Source organism: Bos taurus, chromosome 17 (genome assembly GCF_002263795.3).
Source record: "Bos taurus isolate L1 Dominette 01449 registration number 42190680 breed Hereford chromosome 17, ARS-UCD2.0, whole genome shotgun sequence".
In the NCBI taxonomy this organism is placed as follows: domain Eukaryota; kingdom Metazoa; phylum Chordata; class Mammalia; order Artiodactyla; family Bovidae; genus Bos; species Bos taurus.
The window spans coordinates 62,813,478-62,832,943 of NC_037344.1; the positions used below are offsets into that span (position 1 = coordinate 62,813,478).

At 42.5% G+C, this 19,466-nt stretch overlaps 1 protein-coding gene across 2 annotated transcripts in view; it reads left to right on the top strand.

Annotated features, from left to right (window-relative positions):
• The first annotated feature begins 3,187 nt into the window (after positions 1 to 3,187).
• RNF10 (ring finger protein 10) overlaps positions 3,188 to 19,466 on the top strand; it is a 33,656-nt gene continuing 17,377 nt past the window's right edge. The window contains exons 1-2 of one of the 2 annotated variants that reach the window (XM_059876021.1): positions 3,188 to 3,802; positions 14,310 to 14,506. In XM_059876021.1, coding sequence (XP_059732004.1) covers positions 3,646 to 3,802; positions 14,310 to 14,506 — 354 coding nt within the window. In that variant the 5' untranslated portion in view covers positions 3,188 to 3,645. The remainder of the gene's footprint in view (positions 3,803 to 14,309; positions 14,507 to 19,466) is intronic. The other variant, NM_001076869.1, reaches the window with a different exon arrangement.

Below are 19,466 nucleotides of genomic sequence, written 5' to 3' on the forward strand. Positions count from 1 at the left end.
GATGCTAAGTAGCTCTGCAGGATCTCTGGGATCCTGAGGCTGTTTAGTCTTTGAGTACGCGAAATCCCTTTCTCTCTGTCTTTAAATTAAATATAGAATTCACAAGGAATCAACGGACCTTAGGGAGAGCCCCAGTCACTTCAGATACCAGGTCTCTGAATCCTGCCAATCTGTAGTGTGTTAGTGTCGCTCAGTCGTGTTCGACCCTGCGATCCCACGGACTGTAGTCCGCCAGGCTCCTCTGTCTATGGAATTCTCTAGGCGAGAATACTGGAGTGGGTAGCCATTCCCTTCTCCAGGGGATCTTCCCAATCCAGGGATCAAACCCCCATCTCTTACATGTCCGGATCGAATCCGCGTCTCTTGCGTCTCCTGCATTACAGGCGGATTCTTTACCATCTGAGCCATCAGGGAATCTCATTAGTAGATTAGTACTACTAATCGGTAGTACTAACTCTGGAGATATCAGGTAGCTCCCTTTTTCCGGTGCGGAAGAGGGCAAAAGGAGCTTTTGAATCAGTAAATGACACTGGGCATGGATTCTAGGAATCTTTTTGATGGAAATTCTCTGGTGATTTGTATGAGAGGGATGTGCAGAATAATCTTGAGAAACTTGTGCTAGATTACTCTGAATGATAGACATAGGAAAGACAGTTCTCTGGTCTTTCCATCTTATGAACCTAGGAAACTCATAAATGGGAAGGAAAACTCTGGTATGTATTTAACTTACTTTTATTTATTTACTTTTTGGCTATGCCCTGCAGCACGCAGGATCTTAGTTCCTGGACCTGGGATCCAATCTGTGCCACCTGCAATGGAAGCTGGATTCTTAACCACTGGACCACCAGGGAAGTCCTTCTGGTATCCATCTATTTAGTAAGTCACAACCAAGCACCATTCAGCCTGTCTCCTACTATCACAAAGCTACATTTCTAGCTCCAGCTGGCACACAATGAGTGCTTTACTGTAACCTCAGACTTTCCCATTATTTTCTATGGAAAGGGTAACGTAGACCATCTTGCGGAAAAGAAGATGGAGGTGGTGAGTTTTATTTGGATTTCTTTGTGTTTTTGCTTTACTTCTCTGTAAATATATGTTTCCTGTAAATGTTTCACAAGGAGAAAGTGCCAAGGCCCCTAAGAAACTACTTTGAAAGTGGAAAATCTTTTCTTGGCTTAATGTAGCCTAACAGATGGACACCTACTGCTTTATTTGGGAACAACTGCACGGGGCTTTCTCTCTTTTTCTCACTTTTAAGAGTGCTAGAAGAAAGAAATGATTTACTCATGTCATCAGAGTTCCCACATCTTTGTTAAAGGAAATAAAAAATCACCCAGGAAACTTAGTGTATCTTCCAAATCTAGTCATACATAAAAATGGACTTTTAGGATTTTCTAGACTTAATTTGATGCATTATGTAGCCATTCTCTCATTTCAGTATGATTTGTGGGGGAAAAAACTGGAAAAGAAAAAACAAGATAAGGACTGGTGGAGGGCATTTAAGAAACATTAAAAAAATTTGAGATTAGTATCTTACTTCTTTTATCCCAGCTAAAACTGTTAAGTTCAAGAAATTGACTTCTATATACTTATTCATATTTTTTATAACATATAATGATTAAAAAGAAGCCCCAAAGGGCCTAATTAGGAGATGTCTAGGATTTTGTCTGTTTATTAATTTGTTCATGTATGACTGCTGAAATTCCACTCATCTTTCTATGCTCAGCTTAACTAACATCACCTCTGGGGAAGCCCTCCTTTACTCCTCCTACCTTTTTGTACTTCTCTCCTTCAGGCCTCTCCTCTGGTCAGCATTTTGTGTTAACTTTATTATAGTCCTTATCACATTCTCCCATTAGCGTATTTTGGAATTCTTTGTTCTCAGCACAGTGCCTGGCATATAATAGGTTTCTAACTAGCTAAGGTTAACCTTATTTACTGTTATAAGAGTTATTTATCTTTTTCACAGTGTTTTTCTGTGATCCTTTGAATCTAAAAATGCTATGGTTGGAAGAAATCATTTATAATGTTTCAAAGTATGGGTGGGTGTCATATGATTTCTAAAATACATATATAATTTTCTAAGTCTCAATGTCCTTATCTGTAAAAGGGAGAACTGCTTATCTTACAGGTAGTTGAGAACTTCACTTATTAGCTGTCTGATCCCATTTCCTCATCTTTAAGTTTGAGTTATTGTGAGGAAAGATGTGATAACTTCATATAAACTTCACAGAGCAGTGTCTGCTAATAATAAGCACTCAATGATAACTATTAGGGCTTCCCTGGTGGCTCAGATGGTAAAGTGTCTGCCTGCAATGAGGGAGACCCCAGTTCAATCCCTGGGTTAGGAGGATCCCCAGAGAAGGAAATGGCAACCCACTGCAGTACCCTTGCCTGGAAAATCACATGGACAGAGGAGCCTGGTAGGCTACAGTCCATGGGGTCCCAAAAAGTTGGATAACTATTATTATTAACAACGAAATGAAATATTAACAATGATTTATATTAATAAGTGATAATAAAATGAAGTAATTGTACGAGGAAGTGATATTAAATGTAAGGTATTGTCATTATTGTCACTATTATTATTATTAGGAGACTGAATAAGAGCCATAAATAAATTGATATTAATATTAGAATAAGAACTATAAAATAATGAGTCAGTAAAGGAATTCCACAGGTAGTCCGATGTTTTGATGCATTATTATAAGGACTGATGCTGAAGTTGAAGCTCCAATACTTTGGCCACCTGATGCAAAGAACTGACTCATTAGAAAATACCCTGATGTTGGGAAAGACTGAAGGCAGGAGGAGAAGGGGACGACAGAGGCTGAGATGGTTGGATGGCATCACCGACTGGATGGACATGAGTTTGAGAAGGCTCTGGGAGTTCGTGATGGACAGGAAAGCCTGGCGTGCTACAGCCCATGGGGTCGCAAAGAGTCGGACACGACTGAGCGACTGAACTGAACTGATTAGTAGTTTATATTATTATTACGTGCATTAGTGTAATAAGACTAAAACCTGGACTGCAAGTCCAACCACGCTGTAAGTTCTCTCACACAGCGAGGAGGAAGGAAGAAAAAAAGAATCATTGGACCCGGATGTAGACAGAAAACTACATCTCCCAGCATGCTTCACTCTCACACCTCCACTATATATATAGTCCATCCGGGTTCTTCGAGATGCTGTTTGGCGACTCGTCGCCATTCCCGGAGCAGCTCGGCCTCGGCCCAGAGGCGAGTGTCGGTCGCTGTGTCGGAGACAGCTGTCCCCGACACCAAGACAGCCAGCCCTCTCCGCTGCCCCGCGGCGGGAGAGCGTGTCCGGCCGGCCGGCGGGGCTCGCGCACCCTCCCTTCTCGCCTCCCCTTCCCCCGCAGCCTCCGCCCCGCCAGGCCCGGCCCGGACCTCCGAGCCCCGGCCTCCTCCTCCTTCTTGGTCACCGCCGCCGTCGGGCTCAGCAGCCCCTCTAGCCGCTTCTCCTTCCAGTTTGAGAAGCCGAGAAAGGAAACAGGGAAAAATGTCGCCATGAAGGCCGAGAACCGCTGCCGCCGCCGACCCCCGCCGGCCCCGAACGCCATGAGCCTGGGTCCCCGCCGCGCCCGCTCCGCTCCGACCGCCGCCGCCGCCAAGGCCCCCGTTGATGCCGCAGAGCTCTCCCAGCGCCGCCGCCACCGCCTCCGACATGGACAAGAACAGCGGCTCCAGCAGCTCCTCCGCCTCTTCGGGCAGCAGCAAAGGGCAACAGCCGCCTCGCTCCGCCTCGGCGGGGCCGGCCGGCGAGTCTAAACCCAAGAGCGGTAAGGGCGGGTTCCCAAGGCGGTGGGCGGGGGGCGACTGCCCCTAATGCTGGGGTGGGGGTGCAGAATCCTTCCTCGGATGTCTCCTGGGTCACCCAGGGTAAGGCTCCGCTTTCTGCTATTCCGGTCTCTTTTCCATGGCTTCCATTACTTACAGTTAACACTTAGTGAGAACTGCCTGGTTTACATAAATCCTTGCATTAAGGCTGGAAACACTTCGGGGAGATAATTGCTGTTTCTGAGAACTGAGGTTCAGAAAAGGTCAAGTCACCCAGCTAGTCTATACAGCCAGGCCCGAAGACGCATCAGTGTGCAGCTCCTAAAACCACCAAGTTGATCTACCCTTTAATGTTGAGTTAGCATTGGGTAGTATTCAAGTATAAACGGAGGAGGCTCGCCTAAATATTTGTTAAACTCAAATTTTCATGTTGAATACGTTGACCCCAGATTCCGCTCAGACGAAGAGGACTCATCTTGGAATGGCTTTGTTTAGTGTGGAGTAGGAGTTAAGAGCACAGGCTCTGGATTCAGTCTTTTTAGGTTTAGACCTTGAGTGAATGTCTCTGTTTTCTTACCTGTATGTTGGAGATGGTGAGAAAATAAATTAGCAAACAAATGAACTAACTGATGGCTCAGGAGAGTACCTGACACCTGTTAGGTACCAAATGTGCATGGACATAACCTGTTAGGCTAGGGTTGTGTCCTTTTAGGGGAAATATTTTGTCATTTCTGTAACCATGTCTCTCAGTATTGAATTTCAACCATCATGATGGTTATAGTTAGCATTTATGAGGGCTTACCATGTGCCAAGCACTGGACTAGGCTTTTACTTTTTTTCCCCAATACTCCAGTCACTAACGTGTCCAGCAGGGTGGAATTGTTCACATCTGAAGAAGGAAAAAGGTGAGAGACCAGCAGTTCAGGAGTTGGCAGAGTCTGGAGTTGAATATTCTCTGCCTTACTTCAAAGGCAGAGACACTTGTCTCTGCTCTTTTGTATTTCTGATTATATTAGCAGTAATAGGAAAATATTTTCCGTGGGAATAGGGGGGATGTGTGGCAGAGAGGGGAACATTTGGAGCCCTGAAATGTGGAACTCCAGTTGTTTAAAGGGTAAAAAGGTTAAGAAAACTGCAGACCTAACTTAGAAACCACATAAACAGCCGTAATGCTGACTGTGGTTCAGAGTTAATCTACTCGATAGAGCAAACTTATTTACCTGGTATGTTGAGGGTTTCTAGAGTTTGCTTTTGGAACTCAGGTGGAAACCAGTTGTCTGGATAAGAAATGAATGCTTTTAATATCTTAAGCAGAGATTAGTGTAGACTCTCAGGCCACGTCAGGCAGTATTATGGAGACTACTTTTGGAATTTTGCACATGTGTAGGTTTATCACAGATCCCCCAAGATCTAGGGATTTGTCAGTCCTCTTGGCCCATGTTGGAGCTGGTTTAGAGTGAGTGGTCTGCCTAATTTTCAGTGTAGTTGATAAATTACTTTTGCATTCTGTTCCTAGATGTTAAAGATTCTGGTTTTATAGCTATATGAATTCTCAACTAATTTTTCCGGGCGCTCCTGTTTAAGCCACTAACATACGGTCATGAGCCAGTTGCAATAAATGCCTGAAGTTGTTTTACTGTTCAGTGAGGCCGCAGGTGAAAGTTTACCAGAACCTAGACAAAGTAAATTGGAGAAGGAAATGGCAACCCCCTCCAGTAAGTACCCTTGCCTGGAAAATCCCATGGACGGAGGAGCCTGGTAGGCTACAGTCCATGGGGTCGCAAAGAGTCAGACAAGACTGAACGACTTCACTTTCAGACAAAATAGCAACAAAAAACTGAGGCATGTAAGGCATTTCCCTCATGTGATCTCTGACTTGGTGACTGTGCTGACTAGTGCAGCTGTCGTTAACCCACAGGATGATAACAGTTCTATGTGGTTTGACGAAAGCCGGTATTTGTCAGACTTGTACAGAGTAAATATAAGTTGTTGGGTTCATTCTGACTAAAGTGAATTTTTTTTTAACAAATACATAAAGAGACTTCCCTGACTGTCCAGTGGTTAAGACACTGCTTCAATTGCAGGGGCACGGATTTGATCCCTGGTCTGGGAACTAAGATCCTGCATGCCATGTGGCACAGCCAAAAACCAAAAAACTGCCCCCTCCCCCCAAAAAAAAACAACACTCTATAAAAATACTCTTAAAACACTATTCCGTTTATTAATTGAAAGCTTCTGAGGAAGGAAGTAGAAACTCAGTTCAAGGAGTTCTTTGCTGGGTTTTATGCAATACACAGGTGTCCCCCTGTAGCATTAGTTTTTGTTTAATGTGTTTGTGAGAGAGCTTGAATGTTTGCCATTGCTATTGCCTACTTTTCTGACTACTGTTATTTATTAATATATTCCCTTAGCAAAAGGGAAGGATAGGTCTGTAGCTAAATAGAATTCTTCATAGCATATTCTGCCCTAAGAAGATTGCAGCTAAGACCAGTGCTACCACAGCAGATAGCACTCAGCGCCTCTTACCCAGTGACTTCTAGGTGGCCACTCTAACAAAACACTAGATTCAAATTCGGCATAATTCCGTAAAAGGGTTTCTGTAGGATTTCAAAAGCTGGCTCAACACTTGGATGTACTTGATTGAGCTGGAAATTGTTGAAAGGACCTCTTGAGTTTAAGAGTACTAAGTTGAAGGAAGAAAAGGAAGAGTAAGGTGAAAAGACATAACTTGTCTTTCTGTCACCAAAGTAACAAGAACAAGTTTTTCAGTTTTTAACTATTTAATTCCCTTTTCCGCTTCCCTTTCCCTGCTTCCCATGAGAAAAAAAACCTTTGGTTTCTAGTCTCTAAACCATGCCTGTCGTAAATGGTTATTTGCTTCCTAGTTACATGATTAATATACTTGAGGTTTTGTTCCTGCGACTGGCTTAAGTTTGTCCTTCATGCACACAGGAAATAAGTCAATTTGGCTACTAGGATTTACTTGATCTTTCCGGCCAGATTGGCATAGCAGTTTCTTTGCTTTGATTAATTGCTTCAAACAGTCACATAATACTTCTTTTCTTGGCTCTCTTCCTACAGTTTTGTTCCAGTAGGGTTAAGATGTAGTTCTAAGAATGTTCAACAGTGAATATCCCAGGAATGTAGCCCAGAGGAGAGAGGTGGGTTAGAGTTTGGGGAAGGTTGTTTAGAAAGAGCAAAGAAAGCAAAAAGAGGCGAGAGAGAGACCTGGCTGTTTATGGGCAAACAATGGACCCTGGCCCAGAACCAGGTTCTTGCTCCATCCTCCTGGGTGGGGGATGGTACTGCCATGGAGGTTAAAGGAAGGTCAGGTATTATGAAGCAGTTATTTTGAGGTTAGCGATATGAAGCACTGTCCTGACACTCTTCCTCTTGTTCTGGTACCAGAAGCCGGGTGCCTGGTGGTAATCTACCTTGAAGAAAGCCTTTGAGCTGTAAATGGACCTGGAGGTTTTAGATGGATTTGAAAATTGAGGTGACTTGAAACCTTCAATAAACACCATTTAGGGAAGTTACAAGAGTTTGCAAGCTGTAACAGTAGGCTTTCCAAAAAAAAAAAAAAGTAGACTTTCAAATGACAGTAGCAACTGTCACCACCACGGTAGGTAAAATGCCTACCAGCCACCATGGTAGGCATTTTACAGAAATTTTCTCTTAATCCTTATGACCCAATGAGGAGAGAGGAGAGAGGATTAACCCTATTTTAACTGATAAGAAAACTAGGGCTTAGTTAGAGTGCTTGTCCAAGTAAATTCGTAGGAAGTCCTAGGCAATATTCCTGAATACACTTTGTATAAATTCACTTAGCAGGCATGTAACTTACTGGTATATGCATATTCCTGATATCTGCCCCGCCCCCTTCCTTTCATTCAGAATGACTAATTTCAGCTGGAGTCAGTTTGTTAACAGTGGATTCTGTAGTAAACCATACGCTGCCCCTCTGGAGGTGCTTGTCAATCACTCTGAATGATGGATAAGCAATCTGCTTGTGGCTACGGTATGAATCAGCAGCAGAAACTTCCTGGCTGATATTCTGACCTCTAGGTTGTGCCACCTGTTAGAACTAGAAATGTTGATAATGCCAATTGTTTTCACTGAAAAATTTATGGACTGTGATTTGGTAATGGGGAAGAGACTGAGATATGCTTCCTTTTACCTGAAGAGACCTTTCTCGGAGGGAAATGTGGAACAGCTGAGACACACCAATTAAGTTTTCAAGTCTCTTGTTGACTCTGGGATCCTGAGTGCTGAATTTGAGCCATTTAACTAATGGTCCGGTTTGGAATGTGTCTCGACGGTAGTTTTTGGCAGTTCTCGGCTCTGGGTATGCATTAGAATCTCCTAAGGACCTTTTTTTTTTTAAAGTAAGGATGTGTGGGAATGTTCTCTAGCAGTTCTTTCTGATTCTTTACATCTAGGTTGGGCCCTGACATCCATAGTTTTAAAAGTTTCTGCAGGTGATTTCTCTTATGCAGCCAGGACTGAGAACAACCACTTTGAAATCTAAAACTTTCAACAGGGAATATGTTTGTCCTAGGAGCTTTAGTGTGACTATTTTGTCTGTTTTCCAAAATGTAAAGCAGATCATCTCGTTGCTGTCACCTATCAGAGAAGGGAGGCCAAGTTCAACCCCCAAGTTATTCACGTGTAGATTCTGGCAAGTTGCCTATAGGACACCTCAAAAACAACACTCTTGAGTTTTATCTCTGGGGCCCAGGCCTGACTGTTCCTTCAGTCTTTAGCTGCCTGTTGGCTGGGTCTAGAGATAAGAGGCAGCCTCTCACTTTAGATGTCTGACTTCATTGTTGTCGTTCAGTCACTCAGTCGTGTCTGACTTTGCAACCCCATGGACTGCAGCACACCAGGCTTCCCTGTCCATCTGACTTCATACCTGTAGGTAAATATAAGATGAAAGAGTTGGTTTTAGCAACTAAAATCATGAATCTTTATGTGGTCAGATGTTGAAATGTTTTAGGAGTGAGCAGTTTTCACTGTCAGAGGAGTTCTGTAAGCGTTACGAAACTGTTTCCTTGCCAGTGTGGTAACAAGTGAAGAAATGAAAACAGCCCTTCTTCAGAGTTCCAGCTTGCTTTCTTGAGCCCTTGCAGTGTAGAACCTGACTTTACCTAAATCTGCACAGTCTAAATCTGTTAAGCTTTGGAAACAACAGGGTCAATGCCAGGTCATCTGAAATAGTCTTGGATAGTAAGGTTTGGGGAACATACGTTTTCCCTATATGCCTATCCTCTTCATAAAATCTCTCTTATTTTCATGGTAAGGTTAGCTGGAGTTCTGTATCCCTGTGAATTCTGTTTGTTTGAAATGTTACTATGAACTAATTCCATGGGTTGAGAGCAAGGCAACGTTTGTATGAGTTTGAAGCCTCACCTTCTAGTTGTTACTACTGATGGCCATGTTTGACAGTAACTGTTGCTAACTGCAATAGTAGGTAAAAGTCTAGTTCTTAAATTCTAATTTAAGATTAAACTCTGGCCACTTTCCCTGACTGGGATTAAAAGGTGACGGACAGGAGTGAACCCTAGCCTGGCAGTGTTTCTTGGACCATCTGTTCTCTGTTTATAGTGCTGCCATCTCACAGGACTGTTTGGTCAGGTTTGAAGAGGATGGTGTACCTCTCATCTATTTTCTATGTTGCTGGAAAACTGAGTGTGAGGTGGTTGCTTTCAAAATTTGGATTCTGGTTTATCAGCTGCCATTTCCTTTTCTCTGAGGATATGCTTTGGATTTATTTAGTCTGCTGTAAAGAAGCTGGTCATCTTGTTGGAAATAATTTCTTCTAGGTACTTATAGTTACTAAATTATCCAAATTATTAGTATACAGAACAGTAAGACTGTTTGTTTAAGTCAGAATCTTAGAGGGTGAGACCTCAGCACAAGAATCCCTTAAAAGCTCATCTCGGTGATTCCTGCCAATTGTCAGGATTGAGAACCATTGTATTAGGCCAAAGTGAATAGTTTTGTTTCCCAAAGGTTACTGTCATCAACAGCCTGCTGTGTTGTCTTTGCAGACATATTTCTATTAATTGTACATTTTAACATAAACAGGATTAAACTGGGGGGGGGGCGAGGATTTGTGGTTTCTGAGGCTCATGCTGGAGTCTTCTTGACGTTGAAATTAACCACCACCTTAAAGTTTGAGGGTAAGCCTAGTGGATTTCATTAGTTGTCCCTCCAACTTCTGTTTTCTCTGTTTCTGTTAAATTAAAAGGAAAAATTTATTGACGTATAGACGACTTAGAATGTTTCAGGTGCACAGCAAGGTGGTTCAGTTATATAAACACACATGTTATTTTTTAAAATTATTTTCCATCATGGGTTATTACAAGATATTGACTATAGTTCCCTATGCTGTATAGTAAAGCTTTGTTGCATATCTATTTTTTAAGTAGTAATCTAGCATTCTATTCATACTAAGTCAGACAAGTGGAGTCAAAATGTCATAACTTTTTTAGTTAGGCAAAAATTGGTAAGTTTTCTAAACTGTATATATTATACATATTTATATATGTATATACAAAAGCTTCTCTACTACACTTGATAAAGGCTTGAGAGGAAACGTCAAAAAGAGAAGAGAAATTGGAGAACATAAACTAAATGAAATGGGAGCACTGAATATGAAATGGAAAAATGAAACAAATTAGGTAAAAGTAAAACATCATTATGTAGTCCAGTTTAAACATGACTGCTCATTAGAAACATATCTGGAGCTCTGGAGAAAAAAAGCGATACCTGAGTGTGTGTATTTTTCAAAAGTTTTCAAGATAATTCTGAATCAGTTTTCCCAATCAATAGCTAGAGAAAAAATAAGAGATAATTACAGTTGCAAGCCATAATGAGAACATGATTAACTTAACAATATAATTGCCTACAACTTGGAGGGGGTCAAGCAGAGTGATGTGGTAAGTGGGAGTGCGTACATGCACATGCTTTCATCTCCCCAGCCAGTCTCTGCATTTTCGTTGGTGCATTTAGTCCATTTACATTTAAGGTATTTATCGATATGTATGATCCTATTACCGTTTTAATTGTTTGGGGTTTATTTTCTGTAGGTCTTTTCCTTCTTTTGTGTTTCCTGCCTAAAGAAGTTCCTTTTAGCATCTGTTGTAAAACTGGTTTGGTGGTGCTGACTTCTCTTAACTTTTGCTTGTCTGGAAAGCTTTTGATTTCTCCATCAAATCTGAAGGAGAGTCTTGCTGGGTGGAATCTTCTTGGCTGTAGGTTCTTCCCTTTCATCACTTTAAATGTATCCCACCATTCTCTTCTGATTTGTAGAGTTTCTGTTGAGAAATCAGCTAGCTTGGACGGGAGTTCCCTTATCTCTATCTTTAATTTTTGTCAGTTTGGTTTCTATGTGTCTCCGTGTGTTCCTCCTTGGGTTTATACTGCATGGGACTCGCTGTACTTCCTGGACTTGGCTGACTATTTCCTTTCCCATGTTCCAGAAGTTTTCAGCTCTTGTCTCTTCAGATATTTTCTCAGATCCTTTCTCTCTCTCGCCTCTTTCTGGGACCCCTATAATGTGAATGTTGGTGCATTTAATGTTGTCCCCGAAGTCTCTTAGGCTGTCTTCATTTCTTTTCATTCTTTTTTCTATATTCTATTCTGTGGCAGTGATTTCCATCATTCTGTCCTCCAGGTCATTTATCCATTCTTCTGTTTCAGTTATTCTGCTGTTGGTTCCTTGTAGTGTATTATTCATCTCTTTGATCTTTAGTTCTTCTAGGTCTTTGGTAAACATTTCTCGCATCTTAATCTTTGCCTCTATTCTTTTCCCAAGATCTTGGATTATATTCACTCCATTATTCTGAATTCTTTTTCCGGAAGGTTGCCTATCTCCACTTCATTTAGTTGTTTTTCTGGGGTTTTATCTTGTCCCTTCTTCTGGGACATAACTTTCTGCTTTTTCGTAATTAACTTTCTGTAACATGGTTTTTGTTTTAGTTCCTGTGAGATGGTGCTTCTTGCTGCTTCTGTCTGCCCTCTGATGGATGAGGCTAAGAGGCTTGTGTAAGCTTCCTGATGGGAGGGACTGGTGATGGGAAAAACTGGGTCTTGTTCTGGTGGGTAGGGCCTTGCTCAATAAAGCTTTAATTCAATTATCTGTTGATTGGTGGGGTTGCACTCCTTCCCAGGTAGTTGTTTGGCCTGAGGCGACCCAGCCCTGCAGTCAGCGGGCTCTATGGTAGGGTTAATGGCAAACTCCAAGAAGGTTTACGCCAGGGGGACCTTCCAGTGCCCCCATCACTGTGGTGAGCCCCTGCTAACCCATGCTCCACAGGAGACCCTCCAACACTACCAGGTAGTTCTGGTTCAGTCTCCTGTGGGGTCACTGCTCCTCTCCTCTGGGTCTTGGTCCTTGCAAAAATTTTTTTCTTCCCTCTGAGACTGGAGTCTGTTTCCCACAATCGTGTGGGAATTCTATAATCAAATGCTGCTGGCCCGCAAGGTCAGATTTCCTGGGGATTCCCAGTCCCTTTGCCGGATCCCCAGACTGGGAAGCCTGACTTGGGGTTCACAATCTTCACAGCACTGCAAGAACTTCTTTGGTATTACTGTTCTCCAGTCTGTGGGTCACCCACCCATACGGAGGTATGGGATTTGAGTTTATCGTGATTGTGCCCCTCCTACCGTCTCACTGTGGCTGCTTCTTTGTCTTTGGACGTGGGGTATCTTTTTTTGGTGGGTTCCAGCGTCGTCCTGTTGATGTTGTTCAACAGCTAATTGCCGTTTTGGTGCTCTTGCGGGAGAAGAGGAACGCACGTCCTTCTGCTCCACCATCTTGAACCAGGAGTCCTGTTATTGCTTTTAAAGCCATTGAATTAGTGTACAGAATTGATTTGGTCAGATCTCTATGTTGAAATAAGGCAAACTGGAGTGAGTATTGAAGGGACAAGAAAAAAAATTAGTCTTTTTTTTTTTTCCAAAGACTAATCTGGGTCCTTCCACCTTTATTCACCTTTTCTTACTTGGTGTGGTTCTCAGGTTTTATTTTGCCCCCCTTTAAGCTGGCAAACTTTGGCACATGTTAACTGTCTGGTCAGAGTTCTTTGTTCTCCAGTAGAAAAAAATGGGGCAAAAAATACAAACGAACTCTTTACACAAAATACAAACGGTTAATAGAAAAAATGTTTGCTGCTAGTCTTCAGAAATTCACGTTTAAAACAAATTATTTTGACCTTTCAATTTAGCACAGTTTATCCACCTCAGTATTATAAAGAGCGTAGTAAGATATCCTCTTTTGTAGTGCTGTTAGAATATAAATAAACTGGTGCGGTGATTCTAGAAAGCAACCTGAGGATTTTGTAAAAGCCTTTATGAGCATACTTGGTCTGCTAATTCTACTCTGAGACTTTGACATAATCATGCACACAGGTCTGTATGAAGAGGCTCTGGCACCGTGGTGAAAGAATCCGCTTGCCCTGCAGGAGATGCCAGAGACTTGGGTTCAATCCCTGGGTCAGGTCCCCTGGAGAAGGAAATGGCAACCTACTCCAGTATTCTTGTCTGGAAAATTCCATGGACAGAGGAGCCTGGCGGGCTGCAGTCCATGGGGTCACAAAGAGTTGCAGTCAAAAGCTACAAAGCAAATTGGTTATGTTATGTTTGTATGTATGTAAGCATACAGTAGGTACAATGTGGCCGTTAATCTTGCTTTTGAAGCCTAGGGCTGCATGAACTAGCTCATGGATTAATAAGTGGAAGACAGTATATCTTATATGCCTATCATTTTGTGGAAGTGTGTGATGAGTGTATAAAATGGAGACTAAAAGGAAATTAAACACTATAGTTTGGTATTCTGTGGGCACTGACAAATTTTTTCTTTCTGAATTCCAAAATTGAACATATGTTCTGGTAACTGGAGGAAGAAAAGCAGGAAGCAGTTTTTAAAAGGATATAACTTAGGCTGATACACGTTAGAGTCCTTTGTGAATTTAGTAGCCTCTCAGTTTGACCTCTAAAACATGTAATTACTGTTTTGTTTTTGTGCCTCTTGAATATATATGTGCTGGAAACGAGACCACACCATTGCAGTATAGGATCTAGCTGTGCTGCAGTAAGTTAAGAAGAATGTTTTGTTTCCTGCCTCCAGATAAAGTACTTTTTCCTGATACAGACAGACTTTTTCCTGTTCCTTTTCTATCACTGTGTCTGAATGGACTTTTGCAAGAGCAGTGGTTAAGCTCTGTTATAAAGAGAGTTTGTGAACTGAGTCTACGCAGTTTGATCTGTAGTGTGTCCCTTCTCAGGGAGGGACCCTTTAGGCTTCATTAAAATAAAAAAGGAAATCCGCCTTACTGTGTAATGTCTTGTCCAAAGCACTAATGGTCTGGGCCAACCAGATTTCTTGGAGGTCATGGAAGGGCCCATTTACCTTTGTTTAAATACAATTTCAATGGGAGGTGGAGGGTAATTGGCCAAGTATGTGTATCATTTCTTAACTAATTTTTTCACATTTATTGCTTTCAGATGGAAAGAACTCAAGTGGATCCAAGCGTTACAATCGCAAACGTGAACCTTCCTACCCCAAAAATGAAAATTTTATCAACCAGTCCCGTCGCTCCAATTCACAGAAAAGCAAAACTTTTAATAAGATGCCTCCTCAAAGGGGCGGCGGCAGCAGCAAACTCTTTAGCTCTTCTTTTAATGGTGGAAGACGAGATGAGGTACGGAATTTTAGAATGTCCTTTCTAGAGCATAAGAAGCATGAGGTCTGACTCCCCCACCCCCAGTTTATTAGTGGTTGGAGAAGGTGTGGAGCAAGAGGTCCCCACTTCTCAGACTGTTTGAGTAGTTGAAGAACCAGAAGGAGCAGTTTTGAGTAGTTGAGGGTTAACTTACTTTGGAACTTTGCCTCCTTTCTTCTCTTAAAGATTAAGAAAATTTCCTTAGAGAAAGAAGACATTATAATCATGGATTGTGAGACATTGTAGCAAATTTGTTGTTGTTGCTCAGTGCCCCAGTGGTGTCCGACTCTTTGTGACTGCATGGCCTTCAGCAGGCCAGGCTTCCCTGTCCTCCACCATCTCCCGGAGTTTGCCCAAGTTCATGTTCATTGCATGGTGATGCCATCCAGCCATCTCATCCTCTGATACCCTCTGTAGCAAATTTAGGGTACCTTAATTTGTATCATCCTTTTATTACTACTCTTGATTTGTAGGTACCCTTTGGAATATTTAGGTAATAAAATACCATTACTTAATGACATTAATTTGACATATGAAGTGAAGTGAAAGTGTTAGTCACTCAGTTGGGGTCAACTCTTTTCGACCTCATGAATTAAAGCCCACTAGGCTCCTGTGTCCGTGGAATTCTCCAGGCAGGAATACTGGAGTGGGTAGCCATTCCCTCCTTCAGAGGATCTTCCATGACCTAGGGATTGAAACTGAGTCTCCTGCATTGCAGGTGGTTTCTTTACCATCTGAACCATGTATAGTATCTAGCAGTCCCAGGTACTCTGATTTTAGGAGTTCCTTAGATATCTTCTGAAAGTGCATGAAGACTTATGTACAAGGGAGTTCACTGCCACATTGTAATTGTGTGATTTAGGAAACAGCCCAACTGCTCTCAAAGTTAAATATATTATTGGTTAAATATATTATCCTGTTGTTCCATACTGTGTTCCATACATAACATTCCATACTGTGTAGCCAGTATAGAATAAGATTTAATAGATGCACTCATGGAAGAATTCATTCATTCACCAGAAATTTATTCCTCACTTAATGTGCACTAAATACCGTTTAGAGCTTGAAATACAACATTGGGTGGGGTTTATATTTTAGTTTGGGGAGACAAATCGTTTTGTAATAAATACAATGGTAAGTGCTTATTGAAGCACAGTAGACTGAGAGGGAGAGGTATAGAGAGTAATAAAGACAAGTTTTAGGAGGTGAGTGAGGAAAGCTGCCCTGAGAAGGTAAAAGCTTCTCTGAGGCTTCTGAGTCCTGAAGGAAGCAGGGAGCACCCAGTACAGTTTTGAGGAAGGGTGCGTTAGGAAGAGTGAGTTTACACATACGTAGGACCAGAGGTGGTAGTGCTTTTGCTATGTTCAAGGTAAAGCAGATAGGCTGCCGTGGATGGAGAAGTGGAAATGAAGCCAGAACGGGAGCGAGAGGGTCAGATCACATGGGCCCTTGAAGGACACTGGCTTTTGTTCAGAGAGATGGGAAGCTGTTGGGGGCTTCAAAAGAGAAGTGAGGTAACGAACGTGCCCTTGAGTTTAAAGGGGAGAGTGGGAACAGGGAGACTGGTTAGGAGCTTATTAAGGTATCCCTGGTTCAAGTGATGGAAACAGAGTGGTAATGATTCGAGATGAGCAGACTTGGGGAGATATTTGCAGAAAGAGCCAGCAGGATTTTTAAATAGACTAGATGTGGGGTCTAAGCAGGGAAATAGTGGCTAATGTTTTTGACAAGGGCCTGATTCAGGTACCATGTGCTGAAATGGGGGCAGTCTCAAGAGGTACAAGGTTTTGGGCTGGGGAGGAGACGGGGTGTTGAGATAAAGAACTTCGTTTAGAAGTGTTGTCTATTGGATCTCTAAGTAGAGCTAGGCTCTTAGTAACTGAATCTAGAGTTCAAGGAGAAGACCTTGGCTAGAGAGCTGTCCAGGTACACTTGGTGTTTGCAGCTGTGGAACTAAGTATGATCTTGAAGGAGTGAGTGTTGCAAAAAGGGAGTGGATTCAAGGGCTGAGCCTGGAGTCAGGATGATAAGGAACCTGCAAAAAAGGAGAAAGAGAACTAAAAACCGTTTGGAGAAAGTGATCAGTTTTTGTCTTGTGCTTCTAGGCTGGGTAAGAAGATTGAGTTGGAAAGCTGACTATTAGATTTGGAAATATGAAGGTGGATCAGGTTGTGGGCCTTGTGCTGCTTTGGTGGAGTGGACGAGGACAAAACCTGATTGACATAGATTTAGAGAGAATGGGAAGAAGAAAGAGCAAGTTTAGATAATTAGTTTCTAGAGGTTTTGCTCTTGTAGGGGACCAGAGAGGCAGTGGCTTGAGGGGAATGTGAACTCAAAAGAGATTTTAAGGTTCAAGAAATTGCAGCATACCTCTGCTCATGGAATTGTTCTGGTGAGAGGGAAAAGGTGATGGAGAGAAAAGGGAGAGAGTTGCTGAAAGTGACCTTGAGTTTTTGAGGAATTGGCTTAGGAGCTTCCCCAGTTCATCCACAGTAATAGAGGAAGGCAGGCGACTGGAAGGAAAGCGTAGGAGTTCTCTGATTGTTCTTACTATCTCAGAGACATATCAAAGAGGAGGTGAGAGAGAAGGTTTGGAAGCCTGAGGACTAGAGGAGTTGTCTCGGGGACTGGGGGGAATCAGTGGAGCACAGAAGTGTAATCAGATTGTAGTGTGACTGCTGGGCAGCACAAAAGTCTGCTTTACTGAGGCTGGTTGGCACGGTATGGTTGGCACAGCACAGCCTCAGCCGTGTTTACTTGCTCTGATGCTGGTGTGGATTAATCAGGGGGACGTTCTGCCAGATGAGTACAGTCAACAAGGAGAATGGGGCGATGGACCATAAAATCAGAGCCAAGGGAAAAAGTTTGGGGAGACGGGGATTGGATCACTGGTTTGGAGATCCCAGTGGAGGTGAAATTGTTGTCAGATTCAGAACTAACAGAAACAAGCCGGGAAAGGAGTGAGATTCTGGTAGGGTGCTCAAAGCTAAGATGGTGGAAGAGGTAGAATTGTTACCACCGCAGTCTGGACTGTAGAGCGGTGCCGTCCAGTTGAGATGCTAAGCCATTGCGGGAGGGAGGGAGGGAGGCTCAAGAGGGAAAGGGTAGATGTATACTTATGGCTGATTCATGTTGTATAGGAGAAACCAACACAACATTTTAAAGCAATTATCCTCCAGTGCAAAAAAAAGGCTAAATAAGCCACATATGTAACAAAGTTTTCTGCTGCTGCTAAGTCGCTTCATTTGTGTCCGACTCTGTGCGACCCCATAGACTAGTTGCCACAGTAAAAACAGTGAAATTAATGTTAATATAGGTAATCCCATATAGCTAAAATGCTGTTTAACAATGTGGTACTGGCCACATATCAAGTGCTCAGTAGCCAACATGCCTGGATAGCAGTGGCTGCTTTATTGGACAGTCCAGCTCTAGGTGGTGTGCTCATGGGAGTGGGCAGCAGAGGTAGGGTAGAGGGTAAGCAGATCAGAGGAGAAGATGTCAAGGAACTAAGAGGCGACAGGTTGGAAGTTGTAATCAGGAATTATGATGGGCGGTGTCGGAGACAGTGGGCCAGTTAGAGTAAAAAGATGAAGGTAGAGGATGAGAATTGGGGGGGTTTTGTTGCATGAACACAAGCTCTTATCCAGGTTTGGGGCATTGGAGCAGAAGACTGATTAGGGGAAGTGGAGCCAATTGGAGATGAGAATCTAGGGAGTAAGAGTAAGAGATGACCAGGAAGTCCTGCGCTTCCTGTGGTGAGTTACATAAACAGTGATGGGGTGGAGGTGTGTGTGTGTGGAGTGTTTGTTACGATAAGAGCTTGTCTGACTATATCTTGTGCTGCTGGATTTAATCATAAAGGTCATGTACTCTGATTCTATAAGCATAAAAGATCTCAAGAGGATATATTGGTTGGCTCTGGAATGGAAGGTATCTTTGACTGTATCCTATCTGTACTCTTTAGATTTCTTTATCACGTATGTGCAGGTGCTGCTTATACACTAATAAGCAGCAAAACCCTTAAATTTGAATTTCCTTTGATTCAATAATTCCTACTATACATTCAGAAGAAATAATCGTAGGCGCTCAAATATTTGTGCACAAAGGTCTGTTAAGTGTATTTATCATAGCATTATTTTGTTAACACTGGAAAAGCCATGAACAGTCTGCATCCGATACTAAAGCATAATAGGAGACTCATGTAATGGTATATAGTCTTGTAAGGCGACTGTTTACTAGTATTTAGTGACAGGGCCAAGTGCTTTTGAAATTTAAGTGTAAAAGTGGGGTTAGAAAATGCACTGACTGATTCACAGCAGGTACGTGTACCACTTCAGTCTGGGAATGTCAAGTGGACTCCAAAAGCCCCAGCATGATAAAGATTCCATCTCTGTGTGCAGTGGCATTTCTCATAGCTGGTTTCTTGCTAAACTGTTTTGGAATGTGCTGATTGGATTTATTTCTGGACACAGAGCTTAGTCTGCCTACGTGTTCTAATTCTGTCAGTTTTAATTAACAGTGAATAGCAGCGTGTGTCTTAGATGGGAGGTCTCTGGCAGGATCCTGAAGCCTTTGGTAGTTAGCAGCTGCCTGCAGGCCGCCTCCAGAGTGTAGTTCCACAGACTCAACGTTGGCCAGAAACAGACCAGGGAGCAAGTAGCTAGCAAGAGTGAAGGTATCGGAATCTTATGGGACTGTGAAAACATTAATCCAGTAAGTAAATCTCTGTGCTTCAAGATAGCTAGAGGAGCTCATGCTGGGTTTTGTCATGTAATGGTTAATTGCCACTTAGGGTAGACTAAACAGTTTATAAGTATCTATAATTGTATGTTTGAGGCTCTTTTTCTCTTTTTCCACCCCCGTCTAGATCTTGGGTGGCCTTTTCATTACCCCCTCTTGGGAAGATTGTTTACCAAATAAAAGCCTGTGTTTTACTTAG